This window comes from Rhinatrema bivittatum, chromosome 1, assembly GCF_901001135.1.
Source record: "Rhinatrema bivittatum chromosome 1, aRhiBiv1.1, whole genome shotgun sequence".
Classification (NCBI taxonomy): domain Eukaryota; kingdom Metazoa; phylum Chordata; class Amphibia; order Gymnophiona; family Rhinatrematidae; genus Rhinatrema; species Rhinatrema bivittatum.
Window position 1 is genome coordinate 412,680,253 of NC_042615.1, and position 18,187 is coordinate 412,698,439.

Below are 18,187 nucleotides of genomic sequence, written 5' to 3' on the forward strand. Positions count from 1 at the left end.
ACATTTAGTTTCACAGTGCATAGACTTGGGATGCCTAAATTTTGTGCCCCTAAACTTTTTCAGCGTGAACTCGGCTGAATGCACATCTTTAGTCGCCTATTAAGTGTGCTGACGAATTAATGGCGCCAGTGGCTAAGAAACCTAAGCGCCTTTCCCTGTGTGCTACCTGTCATATTCGGGCATCTCAGCCTGGCGTTCCCTTTAACTTGTCAGCACTGCTTAGAGGTTCAGGAAAAATTAACTTCATCTGATTTTACTAAGCCTGGTTTTTACCAGCCTGATGATGGCCTAATTAAGGTCATGTCAGGAGGGACGCCCTTAATTCCTTAAAGGTACAGGTAGCAACTCTTGCTTGTTTCAGGGGCCAGGTGAATGTTTAAGTCTTATCTCATCCTGATGTGGCTGATTTCTTGAAGGGAGTGAAACATCTTAGTCCTCCCTTTCAGTTACCGGTCCCCTTGTGAAGTCTTAATCTGGTGAGCGGGGGCTGGGGGAAAGTTTGGGACTGTGAAATTTCGTCTCTCTGCTTGCTTGGATTGGGTTGGTTTGGGACTGGGCGGCTAAATTTCGTCTGTCTGCTGGGGCTTGGATTGGGTTGGTTTGGGACTGGGCGGCTAAGTTCACCACACTAACGCAAGGGTCAGGGTAGGCGGTAAATTAGTAGGTTAAAGACGTGGCAAGATAGCAGGTTAAAAAGGCGATAGTCTGATCGTTTACATACATATACATGCCGCGGGCGGAAAGGGATACACGTCGAGTTATAGCGGTAAGGATCGGTAAAAACAGTGAATCGTGGGTTAGACTTACGCGGTGAAATTGTGAGTACACAGCGGGTTAGAAACGGGGTAACTGCGGCCGTGCTGTACTGTATCGGCCTGTAAGTTCTGTCAGTCATGCTGATAAACCTTTCTGTGTGAAAGCCTTGTGTGAATTGAGGGAATGGGGATCACGGAAACAAAATAATTTTGTCCACCAAAAGGGATACCTGCCTATTAGATGTATATCCATTTTCAGAAAATTTCCAGATTTTTAAATAATCCTAAGAAAGTTTCCTTTAGAACAGTGGTTCTCAACCCTGTCCTGGGGACCCCCCCAGCCAGTCGGGTTTTCATGATATCCACAATGAATATGCATGAGAGAAAATTTGCATACACTGCCTCCATAATATGCAAATTTTCTCTCATGCATATTCATTGTGGATATCATGAAAACCCGACTGGCTGGGGGGATCCCCAAGGACAGGGTTGAGAACCACTTGACTGATAAAATTGTTCATCTTTGTGGAATCCAAGGCAAAAAGGCAGTAAAATTCTACAAACTCAATGGGATAGTTATTTTGCTTGGTTCACAGAAACAACTAAAATTTATCAAGTACCTGCCGTGCAGACAAAACAAATTAGAAATCAGAAGGAAAAGATGTCTTATCCCAGAAGCCTCAGCTCCAGTAAGCACCTTTATCCCCAATTAACAAAATTTCTGCAGAGTGAGACTGAGGAGAGTTCCAAGGATATTGGTTTTTGTTTTTTTACACACACTGGAAGGCAACCCAGACCTAGACCTCCACTTTATAATGAATTTGGTCTGGATTACTAAAGCAGGAAGTCTATCAAACTCCCTCCACCACCCCATTTGTAACCCAATAGCTTTGCAGATGGGGACTCCAGAGGAGAAGTGGGAGCCACTTCGCTTATTGATTCTGCCTTGCAGTCAGTTGATTTGGCAAGCAAAATATGCCAGTTGGCAGATGAGTTTGTCAGGGCACAGAAGGAAAGAGCACGCAGGAGTATTTACTCAAAGTAAATATCCCATCTCGTTCCAAAAGGGTACTTCCCCTTTGCCAACTCCCTGAGGCCATCTCCATTGCAGTCATCCCTTCCATTTGTCACATCCTCAAAGCATACTGTAATCATATCACTCTTTAAAAAAAAAAAAACAAACCCACCCACACAACACCTCACTGGATCCTATCTGTACTGCCAACTATCATCCCATCTCCCTTCTGCCTCCAAACTATGTGTTCACTGCCACTGTAAGAAAATCAAAACATCAACCAAGTCTTGATCCACTCCAGTCTAGTTTTCATCCTTTACATTCAACTGAAACAACCCTTGCTAAAGTTTCCAATGACCTGTTTATGGCTAAAGCCAAAAGGTCTTTACTCTGTCCTTATCCTCCTTGACTTTTCTGCTGCTTTTTACACTGTTGATCACTATCTACTTCTTGATTCTCTGTCCTCACTTTGATTTCAGAACTTTGCCTGTCTTGGTTCTTTTCTTACCCCTCCCATTCCTCTGGTGGTTCTTCCTCTACTGCCATTCCACTATCAATTGGTGTGCCTCAGGGTTCTGTCCTGGGCCTTCTTCCCTTTTCACTATATACTAATTGCCTTGGTGCTCCGATGAGAAGCCCTAATATGGCTGGCAACACAAAATAGGAAGACGCTTCGGCTTTTTGCTTACCAGCGCCATTGCAGCGGTAAATGTGCATCTGAATGGCTCATGCTCAAAAATTTGTGTGCATAAAACTTAAGCACTGCAGAAGCAAGCGAGACACGACGCAAGTGTAACTTATGCACCAATTCCCGAAGCATGCAAAGACCAAAAGTTGTGCGTGTAAAAGGTACCCCCCAAAAACAAGCCAACATACTGCGCACACCATGAACAGGAGCACGCAAAAACTGCTGCCGCAGCCTACCACACAGCGAGCAAGGAAAAAGCCTAACTGCAGGGCCTAGCTCACCAGGGCCGCTCAACCCGCCATGGTGCCCAGTTCCCCAACCCCAACGGGAACAAATGTCTGTATGGCATGCAGAGTACAGAGACTGGAGAAGTCCCTAAACCCCTCTTACTGTCTCTGCTTAAAAGGTAGAACTTTTTTGGATTTTTTTTGGTTTGTTTGTTTTTTTTTTCTTAACCTTACCTAAGCTCAGCGTTTACCAGCTGAGTAGAGAGTCTCCGGCTGCAGCGAGAGGGCATCTGCTTTCACTGCCACAGTTGGCTTCCTGCACCACCGTTGTCTCGCAGCTAAGCCCACACTGGGAGACCCAGCTACACCTCTGAGGGACCACGGAAATCACCTCAGGAATTCTCAACTGGGGGGGGGAGGAGAATGACGTTTTATCACTGCAGGATTGCAGGTCTTTCTTTTCCTTAAGTCAGAATTTCAAATTTCTCCTTTGAAAAAACATGAAGCAATCCCCATAGGACATGCACGTTTACCATCTGCTGGAGACTGAGAATACTGGCAGGCTGGGGTTGCTGCAGGATTATATATACTGTGACATCGGCTTACTCCATCTCCATCTGCTGGCAGAGGAGCATAAACCACTGGTTCCGAGTCAATCTGTCTACACGCTAGGAAAACAGTGGTCAAGAAAGTAACATGTTTTAGAGGACAGGGTTGAGGTCAGGAACTCTTTGCAGCCACCCCAAAATTCTATTACTGTGGTCAGTTCAGTCAGTGGAAATGTCTTAATCGACCTTCTCCCTTGCCCTTTGGCTCGTCTGGGACCCACCTCTCCAGTCAGTCAGTTGTAATACCCACATCAGTCACGTTTGGACATGAAATTAACATTTCTGGTCCACACTTGTCTTTAGATCAATTAGGTCCTTATATACAATGCACAATTGATAATGTTTAATTGTAACGCCTTGTTGGGGACTTCCAGTGATGTGGAAACAATGAAAGGATACAGGAGGGAGTGTTCCATAGGGACCTACTTTATTTTTGTGACGTACTCTGGCTCTTCTTTTTTGCATTTTAACAAGATTCAACACAAGTGCTATTGTCTGCAGGGTTATTTATTTATTTTTTATACAGGGGGTATATATTATGTTACATTAGATATAATTTGTTGACAGGTTTTGAAAATCAGTTTTTTACTTAGCAATCCCATAATCAAGCAGTACAGAAAATATAAAGTATAATGTAACGTTTACAAAACAATACCAAGGTATGAGGCATATTTGACAGCCTCTACCCTTCCCTTTCTCCCACCATCAATACATGTTTCATCACACGTTCCCAGATTTCTCCAGTTATTAAGGTTCTGGCAGGGTCAGACCTGATTTTACCCCACTGCATGCAAGGATTTGTAGTTCTGCCTTGCCTTACCTAACAAAATCAGAGGTGCAGGCCCATGGATGTGATGGGGTAAAACCAGGACCAAGGTCAGACAGCTGGCTGGGGGTTTGACAGGAGCTCTATCTCAGTTTTTGGCTTCTGTTGGCAGGAGAGCACTGCGGCCCTCTGCAAACATTCACACAACTTTCCACTTGCACAAATGTGCTGCTTCCTTTATTATCTATCACTTACACACATGCGAAATAACTAGACTACGTCCTGTCACTTGAGTACTTGCACTGCATGCATTTCTAATCACTTGTAGCGCGCTACCTGGCAGTCCCTGCTCGTTGGAGCTTACAGTCTGATCAAGACTGAAAGACAAGACAAGACAAAAGTATGGGAAGAACAAGGGATGTGTCATAGAGGCTGACGGTTGGCCTCTGACATTGTGAGGGCAAAAGAAGCACCAGCGCCATTTTGAATACTGGCAATACGGCCCGAGTGCAGGAGGTTGCTCCTGGACCCCCGCTGGACTTTTGGCAAGTCTTGTGGGGGTCAGGAGGCCCCCCCAAGCTGGCCAAAAGTCCCTGGGGGTCCGGGAGCGATCTCCTGCACTCGGGCCATATTGCCAATATTCAAAATGGCGCTGGCGCTACCTTTGCCCTGTCACATGGTAAGGGCAAAGGGCCATCGACGCCATTTTTTTTAGCGCAGCTGATGGCCTGGGAACGGGAGATCGCTGCCCGCGGCCCCCCTGGACCACCAGGTATGTGTAAAAAGTTTTTGGGGGGGGGGGGTCGGGGGAGGCTAAGGGGGTAATTTTAAAGGGTCGGGTGGGGGTTTTTTTTATCTGGCCATAGGCGCCATTTATATTAGTGGCAGCCAAAATGGCGCCGATGGCCCGAGAGCGGGAGATCGCGCTGGGACCCCCCACTGGACCACCAGGTAATTTAAAACATTTTGGGGGGTTCGGGAGGGTGGGGGATTTGTTTTAAAGGGTCGGGGTGGGTTTAGGGGTTGTTTTGGTGTGCCGGTTTTCCCGCCCTCCCCCCTCCCCCGATTTATGATTTTTCACGATAAATCGGGGGAATTTCTATTGTATCGCGACTCTAACGATTTTTGACGATTTAAAAATTATCTGACTATTTCTTTAAATCGTCAAAAAACGATTCACATCCCTAATTCAAAGTGCTCACTTCTCAAGAAGTAAGAGAGCACTTAATTGCTGGACCAAGGGTGTGGAACTTGCTACCCAAAGACTTAATTAAAAAATATCTTAACATTTTTAGGAAAGGATTAAAAACTTGGCTATTAGACAAGATGAGGAGAATAGCCTGACATAGTCAAGTGTGATTAAAGGTTGAATTGAGGTCAAGTGACTTAGGTACATAAAATCAATTTGGTATTTTAATTTGAATGTTAATTTTGTGAACCATTCTGATTGTCTAACAGAACGATGGCATAGAAATAAATAAAATTAGCATACAGTATATGCAAGTATATATACTATTTTAGAAACAGCAGAATATGCGCAAAAATCAGGGACTCCAAGTAAATTTGCACATGTATTTAAAAAAAAAAAAAGACAGGCCCAGATGTGTTCTGGGGAGGGGGCCAACTTTTATGTACATAAGTTGCTATTTTACAATCTGCCAAAGTGACGAGCACAGTTATTTTAATTGTGTATATTTACACCTGCTCACTATCTGTAAGTGACTGTAAACATCTTAAAATTGAAAAAATTACTGGGTTGAAGGTTTGGGTGTAATGTGGGGGACTTCAGGCTGAAGAGCCAGGAGGGTCTTCATGAGCTGCAAATGGGACTAGGTGATCTAGTAGACTAATTGGTAAAACTATTTCATTGCCGTGCATATATTATAAAATCCCCTGACTTATGCATGTAAAAGCAGATTTATGGGGGTAAATGTGTCTGTTATGCGAGTAAAATCTATTCCTGTATACCTTTAAAATTTTGAAGTGCAAATATGCAGGGTTATCATTTGTGAACATTTATCGGGCAAAATTCCAATTTATCCGGTTAAGTAGTAGCTTTGCTGCTACTTAAATGGACACATTTGAATTTACCTGGATAAATATATATATATATTTTTTTTTTTAAGACATACCTGGCTAATGCTGCTACTTTGCATAAATCAGAACGTATCCAGATAAGTGCTTCTACTTTTCTGAATACGTCCAAACTTGTGCACTTAAGATTTTTACATACATGGCCATGTTTGCGTGCATGTGTACTCATTTTATGAAGTGCATAGGTTAAAAAATACACTAGTAAATTTGCATGCATACATGGGTGTATGTGAAGTTTTGAAAGTTATCTTCCCTATGTCAATAACAGTTGATTTATTTCCAACTTGCTGAATTTATTTGTCAAAATGGCATGTTTCTATCCTGAGAAATGTAATTTCCTGGTGTGTAGCCAGATGGACTCAGAACGAATGGGTATAGTATCCGCGTGCTAGCAGTTGGAGACGGATCTGACGTCAGCACGGGGTATATATACCCCCACAGGAAGCGTAGCAACTTAGTAATTTCCGTCTCCAAAGCAGTTTGGAGAGCCTGCACGCTCGCTGAGCGTGTTTTCCAAATCTACTTTCTACTTTCTTTCAACTACAACTTCTACAACATCGAGCCCCGCACTCCTGCAGTGATACCCTAAGGTCCCTCCCCCAGTAGAGTTTCCTGGGGTGATTTCCGTGATCCCCCGGAGGTCTAAGTCCTTGGTCTGGTGGCCGAATCGCGGCAGGGACATAGCCCCCGGGCGAGGTTCGGGTGAGGCATACGAGGCGCCTCTGTCCCGGCGTGGACGAGGCAGCGGGTGCATATCCTCAAACGCGGCGGTGAAGGTACTTGCCCTCTCCTCCCGCAGCCGGAGACCGCCCGGGTTCCAGCCGGGAAGCGCCGAGGACCAGGTAAGGCGTACATCTCTTATTTCTGGTCTCCGAGGAACAGAGGATCGGCGGCGTGGCACGCTGTGGAGGGTGCCATTTTGTGGGCCTTGTTCAGGTATTGAGCGCCCGTAATAGGCGCGGCTCTATTCCTCCTTGTGCGTATATTGCCTTATTGCTGAGAGCATATTGAATGCTACTGAGCGTGTATTGCTAACCGCCTGTTGCTGAGTGCCTATTGAATGCCATTGAGCATGTATTGCTAACCGCATATTGATGGGAGCCTATTGAATGCCATTAAGCGTATATTGCTAACCGCTTATTGCTGAGAGCCTATTGCTGAGAGCCTATTGAATGCCATTGAGCGTGTATTGCTAACCGCTTATTGCTGAGAGCCTATTGAATGCCATTGAGCGTGTATTCCTGAATCATGGACCAAAACACTTTCATTACTCAAAATCTATTTAGAAACAATAAAAACCTGGTTAGCCCACAACAGACTCAAACTGAATGCAGCGAAAACAGAACTAGTTTACCTATCTACTGTTCCTGATTCCAGCCAATGCCCTCCAAAAACATTCACTTTTGATGGACAATCTATACTAATAACAAACCATGATAGAAATCTTGGTATAACAGTAGATTCCAAGTTATCCCTATCAAAACACATATCAGAAACTGTCAAAAAATCATTTTTCAAAATACATATGTTAAAAAAACTAAAACCACTTTTGTTGCCATCAGACTTCAGAACGGTAACACAAGCTTTAATATTATCAAACCTGGACTATTGTAACGCACTATACATTGGACTTCCACTATCATCTTTACATCCACTTCAGCTTATCCAGAATGCTACTGCTAGACTGATATTCAACCTTTCAAAAAGAGAACATATTTCTCCAATACTACAACATTTACATTGGCTTCCCATTACTCACCGTATAAAATACAAGATCTTAACCACTATTCACAATTTACTTTATAACCCTAATTCTGTATGGCTTTGCTCTATGCTACACATATATAAACCAACAAGACAACTTCGATCTACCGATAAATGTTTACTAGAAATACCGTCAGTCAGATCCACCAGCCTAGCCCTAACAAGGAAAAGAGCTTTTTCGGTTTTTGGCCCATCTCTGTGGAACTCAATACCAGACAATATCCGGATGACACCTAACCGAAACGAATTCAAAAAGCTGGTTAAAACTTTTCTATTCAACGATGCAAACAATTACAGTACTATCACCTAAATATCCTGAATTATCCATATCCGTTTGACACTTGCTATGAAAGAATTATTTTATTTTATTTTTATGTATGTGAATTATGTTTATGTTATATACTTAAATTTGTTTTATTATGTATGTAAACTTGTAAACCGTCAAGACGGACACGTAAGTGACCCCATGTGCGGTATATAAAAAACTTTTAAATAAATAAATTAATTCCTAACCGTTTATTGCTGAGAGCCTATTGACAGCCATAGAGCGTGTATTGCTAACTGCATATTGCTGAGAGCATATTGCATACAATTGAGCTGTTTTCATGGCCGCCTATTGCTGAGAACATATTGCATATTCTTATTGTGCACCTGTTGTATTAAGCGCATATTGCTGCCACATATTCTTATTATTGTGCGCCTGTTGTATTAAGCGCATATTGCTGCCGCATATTATTCTTATTGCGCGCCTGTTGTATTAAGCGCTTATTGCTGCCGCATATTATTCTTATTGTGCGCCTGTTGTATTCAGCGCTTATTGCTGCCGCATATTATTATTGTGCGCCTGTTCTATTAAGCATTCAGCGCATACTTTCCAATGGAACAGAACGCCTCAGCGTCTTCAGCGGCGGCGCCGCCGGCCTCAGGCATTAAAGCCCTTGGCCTCTGCTCTGCATGCCAGCTTCGAGCCACGCACAGTGAAGAGCCAGACTCCCTATGTGCCCAATGTGAGGAGACCGTGGGACCCTCGGGCCAGGACCAGTCTCAGCCACGATTTGCTGACAGTTCCCCAGGGGCTACCCCGGATTTAGCGGGCAGTCTCGACCAATTGGGAATCCCGGGGGATCTTGTACCCCGGCGATTAGAGGCTGCTTCCATCTCCTGGGTGGATCTCTTTAAGGGGATTCATGCCTTTGTACAGATGCAAACGGCTTCCCGTCCAGGCCCTGCGGTTCCTGTTGTTCCTGCTGTTTCTGCGGTTCCTGCGGTGGCTGCGACTGCGGCGGCTACTGCGGTGGCGGCTCCTGCGGATCCTGTTCCTGGACCCTCACGCCCTTATCGTGAGCGGGACCTCCTGCCGCTGGACAGTCCAGATCAATCAGACCAGGAGGTTTCACCGGACGAGTCCGAACTCCCGGACGAGGGGGAACTTCCCCCAGGGATTGAGCCATATAGAACCATGAGGCGATTCTTCCCTAAGGAGGATCTCTCCGACCTGGTGTCTCAGTGTCTGGCGGAGTTGGATATTACAGGTCCCAGCGCTACGGTACCCTCTGCGCAGAACCCCCTGCTGGAAGGTCTTCGTCCTACAGCCCGCCATTTTCCATTCTTGCAAGCGGCACAACAACTGATAGATTTAGAATGGGCGGCACCAGCGGCTTCCTTCAAAGGGGGCCGGGCCCTGACGGGCATATACCCATTGGCACCGGCTATCCAGGACCTGCTGGCGTGCCCTCAGGTGGATGCCTTGATTAGCGCAGTGGTCAAGCGCACTACCATTCCAGTTGAAGGGGGGACGGCCCTCAAGGAGCCTCATGACCGGCGACTGAATGCAATTCTGAAACAGACCTTTGAGGTGGCAGCTCTATCTTTGCGGATCGCGACCTGCTGCACAGTGGTGACGCGTGCCTGTTTGTCACAGGTTAGGAACAACGCTCCAGCAGCTGACATGGAGTCAGCTCTCTCGTTCCTCACGGATGCTGCATCAGACCTGGTCCGGACAACAGCTAAGGGGATCTCATCCTCCGTAGCCGCCAGGAGGCAGCTCTGGATCTGGAGATGGTCAGCTGATGCACCTTCAAAGACACGCCTCACCAGGTTGCCCTTTAGGGGCTCTTTCTTCTTTGGTAGCGACCTTGATAAACTGGCCAGCACATGGGGTGCCTCTCCAGTGCCTAGACTGCCGGAAGATCGGTTCAGAAGGGGCCAGCGCGCCTTTCCAAGGCCCTCCAGGGGCAGGGGTTCACAGCGCTTTGTTCCCTATAGGGGTCACTACCAGGCACCACGTCCTCAGGCCAGGAATCAGTCCTTTCGGACCAAGCAGCGCAAGAGGGGAGCAGGCCCGGGCTCAGGTCCCGGCCGCGCCTCCCAATGAGAATTCGCCGATTCATCTGGGGGACGGAGCCATAGGGGGCAGGTTAACCCTCTTCTACCCCAGATGGGTCGAGATCACGTCAGACCAGTGGGATTCTGGTCCATCCCTACCTAGACGATTGGCTGATCAGGGCGAAATCACGAGAGAAGAGCCTTCGGACAACCGACAGAGTGATTGCCCTTCTGGAAAGCCTGGGCTGGGTAATCAACCTCGGCAAGAGTTACCTACAGCTTTCACAGTCGCTGGAATACCTGGGGGTACAATTCGACACCCAGGCAGACAGTCAGTCTCACTGCCAAGAGAAGGTTGAAACTTGAGACGCGTATCCAGTACCTGATGGGAGCCAGTCGGCCCATAGCTTGGGATTATCTGCAGGTTCTTGGCCTCATGGCATCCACCCTGGAAGTGGTACCCTGGGCAAGGGCCCATATGAGACCTCTCCAACACTCCCTGCTCTCTCGCTGGAGCCCTCGTCTACGGAACTATTCCACGCACCTGCCTCTGCCTGCCAGAGTCCGGACACAGTTACGGTGGTGGCTGCAGCCCGACCATATGAGCAAGGGGTCGAGGATGTCCTCCCCCACGTGGACTCTACTCACCACGGATGCCAGCCTGAGCGGCTGGGGAGCACACTGCGATGGACTCACCGCACAAGGGCGGTGGTGCGGAGAAGAGTCAGCGTGGAACATCAACCGTCTAGAGGCTCAGGCAGTCCGATTGGCATGCCTTCGATTTGCTCACAAACTGAAGAACAGAGCAGTCAGAGTGATGTCAGACAACGCCACCACGGTGGCATACATCAACCATCAGGGCGGAACCAGAAGCCGACATGTATCTCTGGAGATCGCCCCACTGATGGTTTGGGCAGAGGCGAATCTTCAGGTCATCTCCGCCGTCCACATTGCCGGGAAGGACAACACCACGGCAGAGTTCCTCAGCAGAGAACATCTAAATCCGGGAGAGTGGCAGCTGTCACCCACAGCCTTCCAGATGATTGTGGATCACTGGGGGATTCCGGACATGGATTTACTGGCGGACAAGGCCAATGCTCAAGTACCCAGATACTTCAGCCACAAGCGCAATCCGTTCTCCCACGGAATCGATGCCCTGGTTCAGCAGTGGCCTCCAGGGACTCTGCTATACGCCTTTCCTCCGTGGCCTCTGCTGGGTGCCATCATCCACAAGATTCGGAAACACCGGGGCCTAGTTCTTCTAGTGGCACCAGATTGGCCAAGAAGACCCTGGTACGCGGACATGAGAAGACTACTGGCAGGGGAGCCCCTTCCCCTGCCTCCTCTCCGGGACCTTCTACGTCAAGGTCCCATCCTCCACGAGGATCCAGCTCAATTCTCTCTTACGGTCTGGCCATTGAGAGGGCTAGACTGAAGAAAAGAGGTTACTCGGAGCCCGTGATAGATACACTCTTCCGAGCTCGCAAGTTTTCCACATCCTTCACCTATGTAAGGATCTGGAGAATATTTGAAGCATGGTGCGACACTCATGGCACCAATCCACATTCGACCACAATCCTTGTTGTGTTGGATTTCCTGCAGGATGGACTTCAGAAGGGTCTCTCCCTCAGCTCCATCAAGGTTCAGGTGGCTGCGCTGTCTTGCTATGGCCCCAGGAGGGATGGCAAGACCATTGCCAAGCACCCAGATGTTTCTCGCTTCCTGAAAGGAGTCAAGCATATTCGTCCGCCACTGAAGTGTCCTGTGCCCTTATGGAACCTCAACCTTGTTTTGGATTTCCTCGCGGGATCCACCTTCAGACCCCTTTGGGGCCTGTCTCTCCGTTCTCTAACCTTGAAGATGGTGTTCTTGCTGGCTGTATGTTCAGCACGCCGCATATCAGAGCTACAGGCACTGTCCTGTCGGGATCCGTTTCTCCGAATCACTCCTGAGGCTATCCATCTTCGCACGGTCCCCTCCTTTCTACCGAAAGTGGTTTCACAGTTTCATCTTAACCAAACCATATCCTTGCCTACTACGGCGGGTTTGAAGAAATCTGAAGAAGGGAGTTTATTGCGCAATCTCGACATTGGCAGATTACTGCCCAGATATCTGGAAGTGACACAAGAACTACGAAAGACGGACCATCTGTTCGTCCTGCACAGCGGGAAGAAGCAAGGTGAAGCAGCCTCGCGGCCCACCATCGCCCGCTGGATTAAAGAAGTTATCAGAGCAGCTTATGTGGAGGCTGGGAAGTCTCCGCCTCTACAAGTCAAGGCTCATTCTACCAGAGCACAAGCGGCATCCTGGGCGGAATCCAGGATGCTGTCGCCTGCAGAAATATGTAAAGCGGCGACATGGTCCTCCCTCCATACCTTCTCCAGGTTCTACCGTCTGGATGTCCAGGCCAGGGAGGACTCAGCATTTGCGAGGGCGGTACTACATGGTCCTCAGGCAGCCTCCCGCCCAGGCTGGGAGTAAAGCTTTTGTACATCCCATTCGTTCTGAGTCCATCTGGCTACACGCCAGGAAATGTTGAGATTACTTACCTGATAATCTCCTTTTCCTTAGTGTAGACAGATGGACTCAGCATCCCGCCCAGCTGCCTGTGTACATGGGTTTCACCGATTCAAGGTAAGCCATGTCATCTGTTTCCATAAGAGCGTACACTCTACCAGGTGTTCACGCCTTCCGGTTGGGAATGCTGGCGGTCTCCAGCTACTATCAATCGGTCAGGGGAATCCTGTTTCACTTTTCACTGAGCGTCAGTACACACATTCATAACAGCTTTTGCAAGGAAGATTACTAAGTTGCTACGCTTCCTGTGGGGGTATATATACCCCGTGCTGACGTCGGATCCGTCTCCAACTGCTAGCACGCGGATACTATACCCATTCGTTCTGAGTCCATCTGTCTACACTAAGGAAAAGGAGATTATCAGGTAAGTAATCTCAACATTGCTGGTATTCCATGACGTCCAAAATAGTTAACATGCTGTTTGACCAGATTTCACTATTCCAGTTCTGATCTTGATCTCCTAATCAATTTGCACAGCATTCCAGGTGTAACAATGTCTTGAGTCAATTCACATTAACACTTATGAGTACTAAGAAGAAAGACTGAAGAGGTATACTCTTCAACAGAAATCCCGCCCCCTGAAAGTTCATATAATGTTCTGCATGATCTTCTCTGAGAGCACTTGGTAGCTGTATCAGAGAGCTGGGTTGGTAAAACACAACAGCCATTTCACATCAGCTGCTGCTTTTCTCTCCAGTTCCTTCTTAGTCTGTCTCATTCTCTGCAGGAATATACCCAGTTCCCTCAGAGTAGACCAAATTTTTACTTTAACCTAGGATGATGACTGGGTAATACCAAAAAGGCTTAGTAATAGTGGGTTGTGGTAGACAGCAGGACAAATCAATCACACCGTCCCATTCTCCTCCCCCTAGAGTTGAAGGTTAGCTTGCTATTTGAACTGAGGAAACTCATGTGGCAGTGGCTGCACTGGATTACCTGTGCATGCTCAGAAAACCACTTTGGCTTTTTTGAACTGAGAGAACTTTTCCCTCCTCTGTGCCACCTGACGACATCATCCACTTATGTGGCAAGTTTGACCTGCTGTCTATGGGGAGGATCTGCAACTTTGTGTTATCAATCATTTTACAATGTAAGTGGACTTGTGAGGGGTTCATAACTGTTCATTTAATTTAATTTAAAAAGATTGCTTTTTAAAAATATCTCTAGATGCTTTGCTTCTACTAATTTTGGCTTAAAATTGCTTTTGGTAAAGTAACACTTTTTTTTTTTCTTTAATGCCAGCTTTAATAAAGTAAGAAACAAGTTTGAAGTTTGTACAATACAAAAAAAGTTACATGCAAAATGACTTAACTAGTTCAAAATTAACCTAGTGGCTTCTCTAACCACGATGAAACATGTTTTTGTGTAGTGTCTTGCTTGCAAAATGCACTTCCACCATCGTAACTCAGGAAAAAATGTACAACCAATGCTCCAGACCATAGACATGGACACATCATTTGCACATTGCATGGTTTATTCTGAAACTGGTAGAAGGAACAGTGTTTTGAGGGCTAGAAATGTGAAAATAGATGAAGTGGGAATAATGTCCCCCTTTCAAAATGATTAAATATAAAATATTTTCTTCATGTGATTAGAAATAAGCATAACCTTGATTGTTTTACAGATGCTGTTGATGGAATGATGAATGGAGAATTCTACCAGGTAAGGCACAATGAAAATACTTGGAATGGTTGCGTTCTGCCAATATATTTGTTTTATTGTTTAAATTTTTTTGTATATATAACCAGATGCAGAAAGTGTACATACCTTTTTTTTTTGTCCTGTCGATAAGCAGACTGATTTAGTCATGCTGTCTAGGTGATGTAATCCGATGGCAGGGAGGCGGAGTTGACCCTCTAAGTTAGCAAAGCTTTGCTCCATTGAGCATTTGTGGCAGTTCCCACACAACTTACTTGTGGTAGATCTCCTTAGTTTGTTTTTTTTCTGCACACTATATGGACGTGTGGCCAACTCATGCTGATCTCCTCACCTTTGCATCAGCAACTTAAAACAAAAAAACAAAACAAACAAAAAAATCAACCAGCACTTTTCAGTGCTACATGGCCCAGAAACCAGGTTTCAAATACTGCTTTTGTTGGGCATATCATGTCCCCAAGAGACTGGCATAACTACTGTTACCTCTGTTTGGATGGATGTCTCCACGGGCCCAAAGACACCATACTCAGAAATGAGAAGAGGCTGGGGATCAAGAATCTTAAATTTCAGAAGCATTAGATCCATGCCCTAAGAAGATAGAAGATTGATTGCAATCCTCTCTGGGGACCAAGGTACACCATCTTGGACATCCACGGGAGAGCCATGTCTATGGGCATGGCAGAAGTGCCAAAGTCATCTGCAAAGCCCAAGTTTCAGCACCTCAAGCTTCCTGAAGCCAAGACAGTGCGCAAAATGTCGGCACTGTACGTTGCTCCAAAGAGCATGCATGCTGTTAAAAAGGCCCAGATACGAGATGAGTATAAGCAGGGTGTAATGAAATGTGTGGCACGCAGTGCGCAAAAGCGTTTGACACTTGACGCATTGATGCTCCGAAACAACTACACATGATGCAACAAAGCAATCGGCGCATAACACTGAGGCATGCGGGCCATGATGCACTGAAGCACAAGATGCATCGTGCAGTTAACACTCTGCCCTCGACGCAGTAAATCAGGCACTATGCAATGCTTCAATACCTAAGGTACATACTGCACTGAAGCATTCAGTGCATGATGCACCGCAGACAAAGGGAATGGGTGCATCTTATACAGTGCTGCCTTTGAAGCCAACTTTTCATAAGGCTGGTCATGACTCTGGAGGCATATCTTTGACAAAGTCCTGCTCAGTTCTCAAAGGATACACACCATCAGCGGCAGACAAGTCCAAATTTGGGAAGGATTCTGCAGTTCCCATCACAGGAGCCTATGATCAGAAGGCATTTTCTGATCAGGAGTTATCCTTTTTCTTTATTACTGTAGCCTCCTTCCAGTGCCTCATCTGAGTCATCACAAAGTTGTAGCTTTTTTTTTTTTCTTCAGGACTTTCAACGACTCTGCAGACCTTCAAGAGGAACTCGAACCCAGACACAAGGGGTTCTAACTTGATCCTTTAACTTTCTCTGTTTCAGACTTTATCCTCTTCCATATTGCTAGCAGCGGTACCACCTCCAAGGCATCTCCTGCCACCAATCCAGCCCCAATCTAGCCTGTGGGGGATCCATCCTCCCTCCCAGAAGCTCCCTTGGGAATTCAAGCGCTATTCAGGAGTCAACCTCAAGGTTCAATACCAGGGACCAATATCCTACAACTTTCACCTGATGCCAGGTTTAACCAGGCAATGCTGCAGATAAGACATCCTTAGGAATTTCTTTATCTCATTGCATCCTTGAGTTTAATCTCCAGTTTTCCCACTGGCCTCTCCTAGCCATCCACCTTTGGAGCAGGAATGGCTCCACACACAATACAGAACTTGTAGCCTCTCCACATGAGACTCCAGAATCCCCGGTTCCGGAGGATTTGTTGAACTTCGCTAGTTCCGATGAGTGACAGTAGCCCAGTTCCATCACTGCAATTGAAGATTCTGTCCAAGTCCTGTGGAAACTCTCCCACCAGTTCACCAGGAATTCCCTCTAATCCACCAGAAGAGCCTCCTGAGCACACTTCTTTGCCTGAGGTCGTGACATACTTTTGCTTTGTGGAGAAGCTAGGAACATTGTTAAATGTGAAGGTCCCGAAAATGCTTGACCCATACTCTGAGGCCTTAGGCTTTCTGAAGAAAATGGATATTACAACGGAGCCTACAGCCCTCCCTTCACATGCCATGTTGGCTTCAGTACTAATGAAGACATGAGAGTCCCCTTTCGCTAGAACCACAGTGTCTCGGAAAATAGATGTCAAGTTCTGACTCAGGAACAATCTCTACCGCACACCTCAGTGGTGGTAGAGATTGTGTGGATAGGGAAATACCTAAAGTATCTGAATGTAATCCACTTTGATTTACCCTTTGAAGTGCCAAAAAGCGGAATATAAAAATCGAAATGCATATAAGTACTGCAGTACTTATATGTATGTGTACGAAAGCTTAAAACCGTACATACATTCGGAGATGGGATATCACTTCACCACTGCTGGATCTGGAGGAGGGTCTTCATTATCTTCATTGTGCCCAGCCTCAGACCAAGCGTGTGCATCATAGACACCCCCCCCCCCCAAAACAAAAAATCAGTTTGCTGATTTTATTATATAGTTACATTACTTCAGTATCCAGTGATTGAGAGAACCCAGGCTCACAGTCTGCACTCAGGCTCCTAGTAACAGACAGCCCCATCTGGAAGATGTTGGGGTGGGGGGGGAGGGAGTAAGAAAGGGACGCTGAGGGAGGAAGACCCATCTCAGCCTGGCGTTCCTTCTAACTTGTGACAGCATTGTTCGAAGGCTTGGGGAAGTTGCCCCCCACCCCCCCTCTGATTTTACTAAGCCCAGTTCTTCTCAGCCTAGTCCAGGAATGGAGAAAGAGCTGTTAGAAGGGTCACCTAATCTTGGGGCTTCCCTAACTGGTTCGTCAAGAGGGGAAGGGAGTTCAGTGGGCAAAGGACACCTGCCACTGGGTTTTGTATGGAACCTTCTGAGTTTTATTGGCTGGAATTTTTTCAAGGACTGCATTCTTTCTTCAGGTGCAGTCTTTGGCCCTAACCAACCTTATCCAGTCACAGATTGTGAAATCCTGCATGCCTGGTGCTGCAGGTAAGCGTCAGAGTTCGCCTGGAGCTGGTTTTCCCGATAGGGATCTAGATGGCACAAATGATGAAACCGATCATCGCTCCCTGGAGGATGGGAAGATTCCTCCGCAATTGGAACCTTATTGAACTATTTTGCAATTCTTTCATAGAGTTACTGGATCTCATTTCTCATACATTGAAGATGCTGGGAGTACCTGGGATTGAATCCATATCTGAGCCAAAGGGGAGAAAAGAGGAAAATCCCATTCTGGTTTCCTTGTATAATGCCTCATGTTTCTTTCCTATTATGGAGGTTATTCAAGAATTAATTGATCTTGAATGTGGCGCTGCAGAAGCAAATTTTTAAAGGGGAATGAGCCTTGGATGGACAGTATTCCCTGGATCGGATTGCTAGAGAAAATTGTGTTTTCCGAAGGCGGATGCGTGCGTTTGTTCCATTACCAAGTGGACGACTATTCCTGTTAAAGGGAGAGCAGCTTTGAAGGATGCGCAGGTCAGAACATAAGAAATTGCCATGCTGGGTCAGACCAAGGGTCCATCAAGCCCAACATCCTGTTTCCAACAGAGGCCGAACCTGGCAATTACCCAAACACTAAGAAGATCCCATGCTACTGATGCAATTAATAGCAGTGG

The 18,187-nt window shown here is 46.4% G+C and overlaps 1 protein-coding gene across 3 annotated transcripts in view; it reads left to right on the forward strand.

Annotated features, from left to right (window-relative positions):
- Nucleotides 1-18,187, forward strand: part of CLTA (clathrin light chain A) — a 128,850-nt gene that overhangs the window by 9,595 nt on the left and 101,068 nt on the right. For all 3 annotated transcript variants that reach the window (XM_029602616.1, XM_029602598.1, XM_029602607.1), the window contains exon 2: nucleotides 14,444-14,481. In XM_029602616.1, the coding sequence (XP_029458476.1) occupies nucleotides 14,444-14,481 (38 nt within the window). The remainder of the gene's footprint in view (nucleotides 1-14,443; nucleotides 14,482-18,187) is intronic.